Source organism: Phyllostomus hastatus, unplaced genomic scaffold (genome assembly GCF_019186645.2).
Source record: "Phyllostomus hastatus isolate PE091 unplaced genomic scaffold, TTU_PhHast_1.1 phas_scaffold_60, whole genome shotgun sequence".
NCBI classification, from domain to species: Eukaryota; Metazoa; Chordata; class Mammalia; order Chiroptera; family Phyllostomidae; genus Phyllostomus; species Phyllostomus hastatus.
Window position 1 is genome coordinate 1,178,220 of NW_025334038.1, and position 12,838 is coordinate 1,191,057.

The 12,838-nt window shown below is 52.3% G+C and overlaps 1 protein-coding gene across 1 annotated transcript in view; it reads right to left on the reverse strand.

The window, feature by feature from the left end:
• The window catches only part of GLI2 (GLI family zinc finger 2), a 245,874-nt gene that overhangs the window by 19,349 nt on the left and 213,687 nt on the right, over window positions 1–12,838 (reverse strand). Inside the window, exons 6-8 of the mRNA XM_045825838.1 lie at window positions 4,582–4,783; window positions 2,979–3,192; window positions 1,222–1,344 (exon numbers count right to left, since the gene is read on the reverse strand). Of these exons, the coding sequence (XP_045681794.1) occupies window positions 1,222–1,344; window positions 2,979–3,192; window positions 4,582–4,783 (539 nt within the window). The remainder of the gene's footprint in view (window positions 1–1,221; window positions 1,345–2,978; window positions 3,193–4,581; window positions 4,784–12,838) is intronic.

Below are 12,838 nucleotides of genomic sequence, written 5' to 3' on the forward strand. Positions count from 1 at the left end.
GTTTATCTCTCCAGGATGTGTGCGTCCTCATCAATTTCAGCAGCGTCCGATGATGGCCGGTCTCGTGGGAACCATGCATCATGCTGAGATGCTTTGGCGTCAGCGAGGGGAGAATTTGTCACCAGCCCCTCTGTTTTCTGACAATAACAGAACCCAGTATTTCATAAAAATTAAGTGCCCAGAGCATGCCCCATAGTTTACAGGTTTGATAAAGGATGGTGTGACAGATGCAGGGGAGACAGGGACAGGAGGCCCCAGGCATTGTTGGTGTCAAGCTGGTGACTGTGTAGTAATGGATGGAGACCAGGCCACCATGAGAGGCTTGGGGGTGGGAGGCTTGTCTGCAAGGTCAGCACTCACACTGAGCCCTTCCCATGACAGGGCTCTGTTCCAAGAGCTGGGACTGTCTCCCTGTCATCTTGGAGGGTTAAAATAAGTGATCAGATCTCCAGAGAGACCTGCACAAGGGTCTCAGCCCACAGCTGGGCTGTCCCAGGCTGTGGGCAGCTCTGTTCCCCACCTGCTTGTGAAGAATCATCTTTCCTTCCCTCCCCCTCACCACACCACTCATTTCTTCACATGTGCACTAAGTCCTTAGAAAATATGATTTCACATTACTGTGCACCAGGCCTGGTGACACAGAAACAAACCAGGCACTTGTTCCGAAGTGCCACCTGTCCAAAGCTCACAGTACAGTTCAGGAGGCAGACAAAGTATCCCAGAGGCTACAATGGGTGTCTGAGTAGCTGCAGGTCCTATTATCTAGGAGAATCAAGAAAGGCTGAAGTGGCAGCAAAGGGGCAAGTTGGGGGACAGAGTTCCAGGGAGAAGGAGCAACTGGACTGGAGCCTGAGCCATTCAGAGGGTGTGAGCAACTCAGTTCGACCAGGATTTGTGCTGCATGAGGGTGAGGTGTCTGTGTGGTGGGGGTGGGGGCACAGCTGCAGCCCGACATTCACTCATTCCCTCACTCATACATTCATCTACTCACTTAGCCACTTTCATTCAGCATGAGCATGCAACGTGCAGGGTGCTGGAGACCTCCCTGAGCTCATGACACATCCACCCCACCCTCCCGGGCTCATGCATTTGCTCGTTCATTCACGCAGGCAGCCCTTCCTCTGTTCATCCATTCACCAACAGGACTCTGTCCCGAGTCAGCCTACCCAGAGGCGATGGGGCCGGCCCCGGCCTGAAGATGGTGGCTGGCCAGTAGGTTACCTGTGTCAGGGACAGCGGGGAGGCTGGTCGAAGGCCCTCGGCCTCTGTCTTCACCTTGCTGCGCTTATGAATGACGATGGGATTGACAGTACTGCTCACCGCTGACTCACTGGTCTGCTTGTTCTAAGGGGGTGCATAGGACATCCTGTCACATGGGGGCAGGGCAGAGACACCTCAAACCTCTGGGACCCTCCTCACACAGACTATCTGGGCCAACCCTTGTGTCTGAAGTTTGAGAATCTGAGTCCTCCCAGCTCAGTCCTCTGGCCATGGGTACGGCCAGGAGGCAGCCCAGAGCTCAGCCTGTCTGTGAGCCCCGCCCCCGCCGTCCATGAAAATGGAACAGAGACCTTCCCTTTGGGAAATGCTGGGCACCCGCCCTCCTGACCTGCAGCTTCATCTCTGCCCCTCAGAGAAGCAACGGCTCTGGATCTGAGAACAGGGCCGGGCCAGCCCGGGGAGCAGGAGTGCAGGGCTGGAGCTGCAGTATCAGGTGGTGTGACAAAAACTGAAAGCTACTGTCGGAGGCACCTGCCAGGTGGCCACATGGAGCCCTAGGGCAGATAGTGAGGACATCCTAGAAAAAGGCTTTCCAGAATGCTGTGGTGTCTGGTCTCCCTCCCCAGCACATGGCCACATCTAGGCTGTGCGAGGTGAGTGGCCTGGGCAATCACTTTACCTCAGGAATTGTCATCGAAGTGCTAACCAGGGTCCGGTCTCCATGGGGCTCTGTGCACATGACTGGTATTGCACAGTGGCCCCGTGTAGGGAGCAGGCCCCACTCTGCAGATGCGTTATCTCAGACTGAAAGAGGTTTCAGGCAAGTCAGGGTCCAAAATACCATCTGATTCCAAAGCCTGTGCTCTTTCCATTACCTGATACTGTCTCTATAACTGCATTTCCTCATCTGCAAAATAGGACTTCATTTGTTCACCAAATACTAATGGCACCAACTGTGTGCCAGGCACTGTGTGACCATACCCCCAGGCATGTCAAAGCGTCACATGAAAGGTCAAATAAGATGGCCTTTGGGTGAACAAAATAAATCAGCAAACAAAATTGAAACAGTCTCATTGATACAGAGATCACACTGAGTTTGCCAGAGGGGAGAGAGGTTGGGGCAATTGATGAAAAAGGTGAAAGAATTGAGAAGTACAAACTGGTAGTCACAAAACAGCCATGGGGATGCACAGTGCAGCACAGGGCATATAGTCTATGGTATTGTAGTAACCATGTATGGTGCCAGGTGAGTACTGGAAATATCGGAGGAATACTTTGTAAAGTATGTGATTATCTAACCACTATGCTGTATACTTGAAACTAATATAAAATATTGGATATAAGCTGTAACTGAAAAAAAGTTTTAAAAACATGGCCTTTGGTAACCTCATCCTCAAAAACAGAATTGCACCATATTAATTATCATCCATTAATTCATCCATTTCATATGCTGTGCAGAGTACCTGCATTGTGCCAGACTCTGAATTCTAGGGTCTCTCCATCAACTTACTGTGTTTATTTAGGGGGAGGAACTGCAGAACTGAGGCTGGGTGCTTGTCCACGTGAGTGCAGGCGATGTTAGGACTCGACCCAGGCCTGACAACCTGCATCCAGCCCAAGGCCCTTTCACTCAGGTGGCCTCTGCACCAGCCAGACCTGCACCCAGTCTTTCCACAAGTTCCCAGTGAGCGATGTCAGCCCTCGTGGAGTCCAGAAGAGTACATGGGGGCCCAACCCCCGTTTCTGCACCCACATACCTGGTTGGCATCACTCAGACAGTTGCTGCTGCTGCTGAGCTGGGTGGGTGTGGTGTTGATGGAGGCAAGAGCCATGGGCTGCTGGGCCAGGAAGGTGGGCGAGGGCTGGATCAGGGGTGGTGTGTGTCCGAAGGCCGAGCCCAGGCCCCTCTGCTGGTTCAAGATGTGCTGGTAGGCCACGGGGTTGATGGGATGGGGGAAGGTAAAGGCAGGGCTACAAAGAATATCAGACAAGGCGATGGAGCAGAGGTGGGAGTGTAGGGGGTAGGGCTTTGTTGGCTAACACTTCTGGGCAGAGAAGGCCTTGCCTAGGGATTAGGATGGGCATGTGCTAACCTCACCATCACCTTGGCTTCACCTCACTAAAGAATCAGCAGTGGCGCCCCAATGCCTGCCATCTCAGGCCTCACCTTCTATGCTTAGCTCCCAGGCCCTGCCCCAGGATGCAGCCTTCACCCTGCAGGTTGGCCACCAGGAGGTGCCAGACTCTTACTGCACACGCTGGCCCTCCCCGCTCTGAGGCCTGAGAGGCACCCCTGCACCACTGCTCTCTAGTTGAGCCCCGTTTGGCCTCAGAAGCCTGTTCTCATGGCCCTCATCCAGGAAGTGTGTCCCGAGCACTCCAGCTCTTAACTTCTACTGCACTTCTAGACTCTACCATGTCACTTGCATAGTGGCTTGGCTGCATATGCACTGCTCTTTCCAGAACAGGATACTGAAGAACAAATAATGACCTCTGAGGCTAAGCCGTAAGGGATGCTGTGGCTTCCTCCTTGCTCTATCAGATCACAGGCTCTGATCTGTGATGGGGGCAGGGAGAATCGGCTGCCATGTTGTAAGAGGCTCTAGTAACAAGGAACTCAATCTCCCACCGACAGCCCTGGGAGTGGTCATCTTGAAAACCACCCCAGGCCCAGTCATTGAGCCATTCAGGCGACTCCAGCCCTGGCTGACATCTTGATGGCAGCTTCAAGGGAGGCCTAGAGCTAAGCCTGTTGCACTGTCCTGACCCTCAGAGATGGTATGAGATGATAAGTGCTTCTTGTTGTTTTAAACCGCTAAGTTTATCAGTAATTTGTTATACAGCAAAAGATAACGTATTTGTTATCACTTCTTTTTCTGGGTGCTTGGGCTGAGCTCTCCTGACATTCCTAACCCTCTGGCCTCTCAGGACAGTCAGGAGATGCACATGGGTTTCAGCCAAGTAGGTTGGGGTCTGCAGCCCTAGGTCAAAGGCTGCACAGAGGGCTACTGGTGTTGGTGTAGGTCAGGTATGCCTTGCTGTGATCACAGTGGGAAGCCTGCTGCCAGCCAGAGACTGCCATGATTCAAGTCAGTGTCAATCCTGCCTCGTGTGGCTTCCATGCCAGTCAATGGTCTGGCTGCTCCATGCCACCCGCTGAAATACGGGGAAAGTCATCTTTGATTTCATGATTGAATCTTTCGTGACAGGCCTATCCTACTTTCCACATCAGAAATTGTGTTTGGGGCACAAAGTCTTATCTTTGTTCTCAGGTTGAAAGTGATGGCCCTCTCTACTTGGTGCCTCCCAACCCCTGTCCAGTTCCCAGCACTTGGCCCTTTGCTCGCAGGCTGGGCTCACCTGAGGGTGCCTGCTGACAGGTGCCCATAGGAGCCGCTGGCCGCCGAGCTGCTGCGAGAGTTGTTGATGTAGGCCACCAGGGAGTTGGGGGAGGTTCGGATCATCCGCTGCAGGTCGAGGCTGGCGTCTGAGAGTGGGGAGATGGACAGCGCCCGCTTGCGGCTCAGGCGGGGTGTTACCCGTGGGCTGGAGAAACGTGACACTGTGGGACAGCCAACCCAAGGCACGTCAGCATCATGTTCTTAGGGGGAAAGTGGGAAAAGGGGCACTGGCAGGCTGGGGACGGGAAGAGCCTGTGAGGATGACCTACAGGGAGCTGCAGTTCTGCCATTTTCCAGTTGTGGGCTCTTGGGCAAGCGAATGTAGCTTTTCTCAGCCTTAGCTGGCAGATCTATAAAATGGGACTGATCCACACATGGTGTGATGAGAATTCAAGGAGCACAGGCCAATGGTGGAGTGAGTGAATCTGAGCACTGAATACCTGCTAGTGCCCCTCCTATTCGGTATGCAGAGACCAGAGGTAGATCCAGCAATGCGGAAGGAATGACAGTGCAGTGCACAGCGTAAGTGAACCCACCCATGAAGCCAAGACCAGGTCAAGAAACAACCTGGCAGTGCCCAGAAGCTTCTTCGTCCTTCCAGACCCACCTAGAGGGCAGCCGCTACCCTGGCTTCTAATACACATCTTAGTCTTGCTATTTTTGAGTATTTGCCTATTTATATAAATGAAATTATAAATGCTTTCTGATTCAACTTCTTCATTCAACACTATAGTGTGTGAGAGCTCTCCATGTTGCTGTGTATGGCAGTAGCAGGCTCTTGTAGAGAGCTCCACTGGGTGGCTCTGTGGCCAGGGTAGCCTGCCGTCTCCCTGGAGGAGGGGCCCTGTGGGGACTGAGCAGGTCTGAGCAGGCAGAAGGGAGGAGGCTGGTATCGAGAGCCCAGGAACAGTGAGCATAAGCATGGAGGCAGGCTGGGCCAGGTTGTGGAGAGCAGAGGGTGTGTTCAAGCAGCACTAGAGTTTATAGACAACCCCTCCAGTTTAAAGAGAACCCAGAAGCCACTGAAGGGAGCCAGCAGGGTACAGGAAGAGGCTGTTCCATGCAGGTATGTGAAATGCAGGGCACGGCTGGCAGAGAACTAACAAGCCCCTGCTGTGTGCAGGTGTTTCTCGCACCTCCCCTCACTTCCTCCTCACCACCACCCTGGACATCTGCACTAGCAGACCCCTTTACAAAGAGGAAACAGGAATCAGGGAGGCACTGGACAGGGTGGAAACCTTGGCGTGTGGAGAGTTGTCCAGTGATGTTGTCAGACCATTTCTAAGCCACTGCTTTATCCAGAGGAGACCTGGAGCCCTGACTGGGGTGGGGACTGTAAGATGAGTTGTCTGGAGCAATGGCCGAAGAGTCTTATAGGGCAGGGAGCTGCAGCCTAGGGCAGATCTTCCTCCACTCCTGCAGTCATGTAGGAGCAGTACTCTCCCCTTACTCTCGGGAGGTACATTCCAAGAACCCCAGTGGAGTCTTGCATAGTAGCAAACCATAGATAGATAGATAGGTAGATATAGAAATAGATACATATATAGTGTTTTTTCCTATACATACATATCTTTTCATGTCAGTATATGCCTCACAGGTGCTACGTGCTACTCTAAGCATGTTAAAGTATTAGATATTTCAATCTTCATAAGTGTCCTATAAGGAAGGGGCTGTTATTAGCCTCTTTGTACAAATGACAGAACAGTAGCTTGCCCAAGGTCAGACAGCTTTGGTGGAGAAACAGACTCGAAGGCAGGCAGATGGGCACCAAAACCACCCACCTCACAACTTCTGCTCAGGGTGAGGAGGAGCAGTATCCTGGGGAGGGTGCTCCTGGGGGAATCTCTCTCTCTCTCTCTCACACACACACACACACACACACACACGCACCATGTGGGGCCCATAGCTTGCGCCTGCCAGCCTCAGAAACCTGATGCTTAGTGGTTGCCATGAGCATGTTACTTAGCCTCCCTGAACCTCTCTTTGTCCGTAGGTACAATGGGGGCAGTGTGGCTTGGCTTGCAGTGTTGTTGTGAGGACACATGGGAAGTATGAAGGACAGTGCCTAAGACCAGCAGAGCTTTCATGATGAAACTGTAAATTGATGTAGCTTCTTCAGGGGCGCGGAGGGCTGATCAGCCTAGAGTTGATACTGGAGTAAAGGACAGCAAGTCTGGAAAAAATGCCTGGGCCACACAGCAGCACATATGTCCCTAAACACTCATCTGCCCATTCAGGCATCATCTAAACCTCTTTGTTCTTATTTACTGAGTTCACACCTTGTCAATTCTCACTTTAAGGAAATTCAAAGTAAGATGCAAAAGTGAATCTGCCAAAAGACTCCTGTTACTTACTTATGAGCTGCATGGGGGCGGGGGAGGGGGGAGATCTAACATCATGGACAGTCAGAAATACATGCATCTTTGTGATACATTTTACAAAAAGATTTTGCTAAAATTTGGATTCCCACCCTTTTTTTGCCCTTAACAAGAGGAAGCAGGCCAAATCTGACACTGATATTCATCTCTGTTATTTCCACCCCCCCATGGGAAATATGTTTATTAATGTGCCTCATCCCTTGATAAATTACTAAATAGAAAGAAAAGCCTGGCACTCATTTCCTGTGGCTTCTCCTGTGATTTATGACCAGGATTGGTGGAGCTGTTGCATCCATTCATCTGTGGATGAGCCTGTTCTGATGCCCGACAGCCTGCAGGTGGCTAGCCACTAGCCGCCCTTACCTGGGCAGATGTCCAACCCTACCCATTTCTGTTACCACCCACATCTAGACCCCGTTTTACCCACAATTCTTTCTTTTGCTCATTCATGTGTTTGTTCATTCACCCACCAGACCCTTGTGCAATGCTAACCGTATGCCAGGCACTGGGCTGGACACTGGGGACTGCAAGCAAGGAGCACTCTCAGTCCTGTGCTACCTGAGCTCACCTTCCAGGTGAGAAGCGAGAAATCGTGGCTGCCACACTAGCACCGTTCCTTAGGTGCCACCTGTGCTGGATTACCCTAGGTAATCCTGGAGTGCTCGGGGAGCTGCTTTCCTTGGGATAGCCAAGAAGGGCCGGAGATGTGAGAACAGGCCCTGGACCCAGCCAACCCAGGTTCTGATCCTACCCAACAACACTGAACTGGGTGACTTTGAGCAAGTCCCTGAAACTGTTTGAACTGGTTCCATACCTGTAAGATGGGCCAATAGCACCCACCTCTGGGTGGCTATGAGCCATACCATGCACAGCTGACCAGCATACCATGCACAGCTCTGGATGGACCACTGTGGACCCAAGTACCTGGGTTGAGGGCAGCCAGAGGGGTGCAGGGAACCTGGCTCTCAAGGAACTCCCAGGAGCCATTTTTGTGCCAGATGTTAACTGTCCTCAGCATGGGGCTGGCACACACCCTCCCTGGGGAGAGGGAGACACAACCTTGTGGCAAGGTGCATGGATCCTGAATCCTCAGTGATCAGGAAGCACTCTTGCATTGCCTAACCCCTCACCCAGTTATTTTCTCACTGAGGTGAAGTTCTAAGGACATTCAGTCTGATGACCTTAACCTGCCCCACACTCGGCCATCCACGGTCTGGTCCCTTGATCCCCCTGTTATAGAAAGAGCCAAGGCTTTGGAGCCCAGAGGTTTGGGGTTGAGGCTGACCAGAACCGTTCCTACTTCTGTGATGTGGATAAAGATACTTAGGGTTCCAGACTCAGCTTCCTTATCTGTAAAGTGACTTCATAAAGCTTGTCTCATAGGACTGTCTGTGCAGGTTTACCAGATGACCTGCATGCACCATTAGTCTGTGCATATACTCAGCAGCCCTGCCCCTCCGGAACTTGCAGCCAGGTCTCCTCTGCCTCAGTCTCTCCTCCTGTTGGCAGCTGGGCATGGACTTCCTGCCTGACTGGGGCCTCCGCTTTCCCTCCCTCAGCTCTTCCTGCCTCTCTGTGGTGTGATCAATGTAATTGGTTTCTGAAACCCCCCTGGACCCACAGGCAGCATAAAGAACAGGCGTCAGAACGAAGGTGACATCCAAGTCAAATTAGTGTCAATATGACAATAAAATATACAGCTCAGAGGAAACACGGCCTGTAAACAGACAACATTTCAATTGGAAACATTTCAATCTTCTCAATGCGGTGGGAGTGGGAGGGGGTGCGGCTGCTGCCATGCTGCTGTTAAATCACCAATATTCAGCAGCATAACCTGAGAAAATTCCATTTTAGAGCTCTGGTGACAACCAGTGAATTCCTTACTCTCCAGAGAACCACTAGGCAGAAGGATAACCTTGGATTCCCTGACTGGTTATCCGTTACCTTCCAATGTAGCATCACCCCTCACACTTCCTGCTACAAATCAGTTTCTTTAAGAACAAGAGGCAGTGGGCCTTCACAGATGACCAGGCGGCCAAGCAGCTCCCAGCAGAGGGAGGATGAGGAGGCCCTGGGAGGGCAGCAGGGCTGGTTTTTCAAGTCAATAGGAGCCCCATCACAGGCTTCTTTCTCCACCTTCCCGCCTTCCCTCCACCACCATGGTGCTCCCCCAGCCCAGGATGTGCACACGACCCAAGGGAGGTTATTTTAGTCTTGGTGGAGATAGGGACAGGGACGTCTTCTCCCGGTATTATCAGGTTCCCATTTCAGAAAAACTACAAAGCTCCATTTTGAGATTCATTTATTTAACCCCCAAAAGCAAGTCTATTAAAAATATAATATTAAACAAAAAACTGTGTAGATGGAAGTTGCCTAAGGTAAACACTGGGCTGGTGCTTTGCCAGCAAGAGGACTTGGGGCACTGCTCTGCTGGATACTGACCCAACAAGTAGCCTTCCTATACCCCTCTCGCCAGGCCGCCTCAGCCTGGCAGGCTCATCTCCACACTCCGGCCTGACACTCGGAGCCTCTGGGAAGTTCTTTGTTCCACAGTGCTGCCTCCTCTTGGAATGTGAAGGGGAAGGTACTGAGAGAGGAGGCAGGGGTGGAGGTGGCCCTAGGACAGCACCCTTTGCCCTGCCAAGAAGCTCATGCAGACCAGCACCTGGGCAGTACTTGGCAGGCAGCACGCTGCTGTGTCCCTGGCATCTAGATGAGCACATGGTAGATGTTCAATAAATACCCTCAGAATGAACTAGAGATACACACAAACACACAGACAGACAGAGAGGGAAGGCACAGTCTTCCTGACTTTCCACAAGCTCTGGAGGCCTCTTGCACCTGCACAGAGCTTACATGTCATGGTCATGTTTATGGACAGCTCCTAACATGAACACACATGTCCTCAGAGAGTCTCAGGGTCCTTCTTAGGCAGTCGGTCTCCTGAGCTGTGTTGTCCAGGCTGCAGGCCTGCATAATTTTCTCTGCCAGAGTCTGAACAAAAAGAAATTTGATGGAAAGATCCACTCACACCATCACTGAGTGGACTAAAGCTTCCTAATAGAAGCTTCTCTTCCTGGATCTGTGCAGCTGGGACCAGCAGAGAACAGTGTAGTGGGAGGGCTTTCCCAGCTCCCACAGATCCCGGCAGGGGCAGGGCCGGGACACCCCAGAACGGGCCTGGGAGCACCAAGTGTCTCAGGGCTGCACATGAGCAGCACATCTATATTGAAGCTGGACAGATATACCCAAATCATTTTAAAAAGCAGAAGCAAAGGTTCTGGATCTAATTTCAGCTAGTTGGAAAAATACTGTACTACGTAATGACAAATATAGGAGAACACTCAACTACTCTGATTTCCTTGGATTATAACTCACTGGAAATAAAGGAAAAAAAACCATCAGTAACTGGAATCCATCAGGGTCAGAACCACCTTCCCCCAACCCCCACCACCCCAAGGCTCACTCAGCCTGAGAAGCTGATGTGCCACTCAGGCCAATGCCGTCCTGGCGATGCCTCCCACTGCACCCTGAAGCCTATGGTGTTCTCAAGACAGAGGTGCAGAAAGGATTGTGGTGGGTGTGATGAGTTAATCAGCAGCAGCTGACACGAGAAGGACGCTCTCATGCCAGCCGGTGAACTCACCTCCTCACTTCCTGGTTCTCAGATGTTCAGCCCCCACACGCGGCCACATGCTGAGCACCCCAGAACACAGAGCTGCCCTGTTCCCAGCCCCCTTCCAGGATCCCTGCAAGTGGACAGCTGCTTGCCCTAGCATAGTTTCTTCCCTAATGAGTTTGCATCTTTCTACCCCAGGTTCTTTTGTGACTGCCACTCATGTGCTCACCCCCCTCCCCCACACAGAGGCCTCTCCTTGGCAGCCATGCTTCCAGACCTAGAATACAGTTAAAGAAGTGCCAGCCAGCACAGTCTGAGTAGCTCGAGTCCGAAAGGTTGACATTGGGAGAGTCGCAGGAGCCCCAGGAGAGAGGAGCAGCTGGGCTGAGGCAGGACTGGGATAGTGTCTCAGGAGATATGCCAACTGACCTGAGTCCTAGGATCTGGTGCAGGATTGAGCCAGGCCAGCATACAAAGAAGGGCACTGCAGGCAGGAGCAGGGGCAGCCCGCAGGTGCAGGAACTAGCAGGAGTGCCATGTGCAAATGGGGGAAGATGAGGGAGAGGGGAAGACCTCTGGAACCATGCTGTATAGTTTGTATTTTACCCTGAGGGTGACGGGAGCCCCAGGGGCTGGCTGCAGAATGGCCAAGGGGATAAGTGATCAATGAGAGGCAGGCAATGAGCCGAGTGGAGAAGCAGTGCTGGGAGGGTAGTGAATAACTGGATGGCCGGGAGGAAGGGTTGATGAGGCAGACTTGGCTGCCCTGGGGGAGGGCATGAGCGGGGTGGATGGGGCAGTGCCGAGGAGAAGGTGTCCTGGAGGACTATGGCATAGGGCATAAGAACAGGGTGGGCAGTGATGCCAACAATTGAGACAAAATCCTGCAGGGAGAGATAGATTTGGAAGATATAAAAGGACACTGGTGGAAAGAGACTGAAACTAGCATTAATTGAGCACCTACTATATGCCAGGCACTGAGCCAAGTTCACACATGGGATCTCATTCAGTGTGCTTAGTTCCTACAGCACGCAGGGCAAGGTATCACTGCCATGAAACCACTCAGTCCCACCACCACCTTGGGGCCTAGCTATCACAGCAAGGACACATCATAGGGCAGTACTGGTCTAGATCTTCCCACAGCTCACTTCTCTGCTCATGGCCACCTCTAGAACCATCCTGGCTTGGGCTGTGCTGGAACACACCAGATCTAGCAAGCCCTGCCTGAGGCTGTGGCTCACTGGGCTGGTCAGATATGTTGTGTTGTGCTGCCTGGAGGCAGTGTGCCAGGAAAGAACCAATGATGCTAGCGACAAAAGAGCTGGGCTTGGAACCATGACTCGCAACCTGGGCAAGTCAGTTGATTTTGGGAAGCCCAGTTTGCTCATCTTAAAGCAGTGAGAGTAACTCCAGCCTTCGCAAGTGGCTGAGAGGAGTCACATGCGAGGATGTACATAAAGGCACAGAACAGGAGCAATTCTCATTCTCACACAGCAGGTGCTTCTGCTTGCTGAGTCGGGCTCTCCTGCCCTCTGGGGACACCTGCATGACCAGACTCCTCAGCCATGGTTTCTCTGTGTCTGCCCATTGTCCAGCTGGCCTAATGCCATCCATCCTGAGGTCCTGGAAGCTGGAACCCATTTGGAGTCATCTGACATTAGGACATGGCTGTTAGAACACAGTATCAACCATTCTGTACTGTATTGTGGTTGCCTAGTTTCTAGCTTTGACAAATCACATGTACACAACCTCACCACCTGCTGATACCCCTCTTGCTCCCCGTGGGAGCACCCACAGGGCCATTAGGAAAGAAGGGGAACATGTGGATGTGTGTGTGCTCAGGGGGCCAGCAGGCCAGATTTCACACTCTACACTGTGTGCCTAACGCTGGGCTAAACACCACCCTGGGGAGGAAATGGGGAGGGGGAGAGACAGACCCAGGGAGAAAATTCCAGCCATGTCCCTCAGGGCATGTCCAGAGTGACATGGGATAAAACCCATGAGAGCTTCACTGGGAGGACTGCAGTGCTCTTCCCCAGCAACACTCTTGTGGGGGAACAAGAAAGCTGAGGAGCTCAGGAACCACATGTGGTGGCTCTGGCACGTGTGTGCTGAACAGAGCAGAGACACAGAAAGAGGGGCCAGTGGAGGTAGAGCCGAGAGGCCATCTGAAGAGACTTCTTAGAGGAGGTACGGTCTCAGCCAGGCCTTGGGAAGTG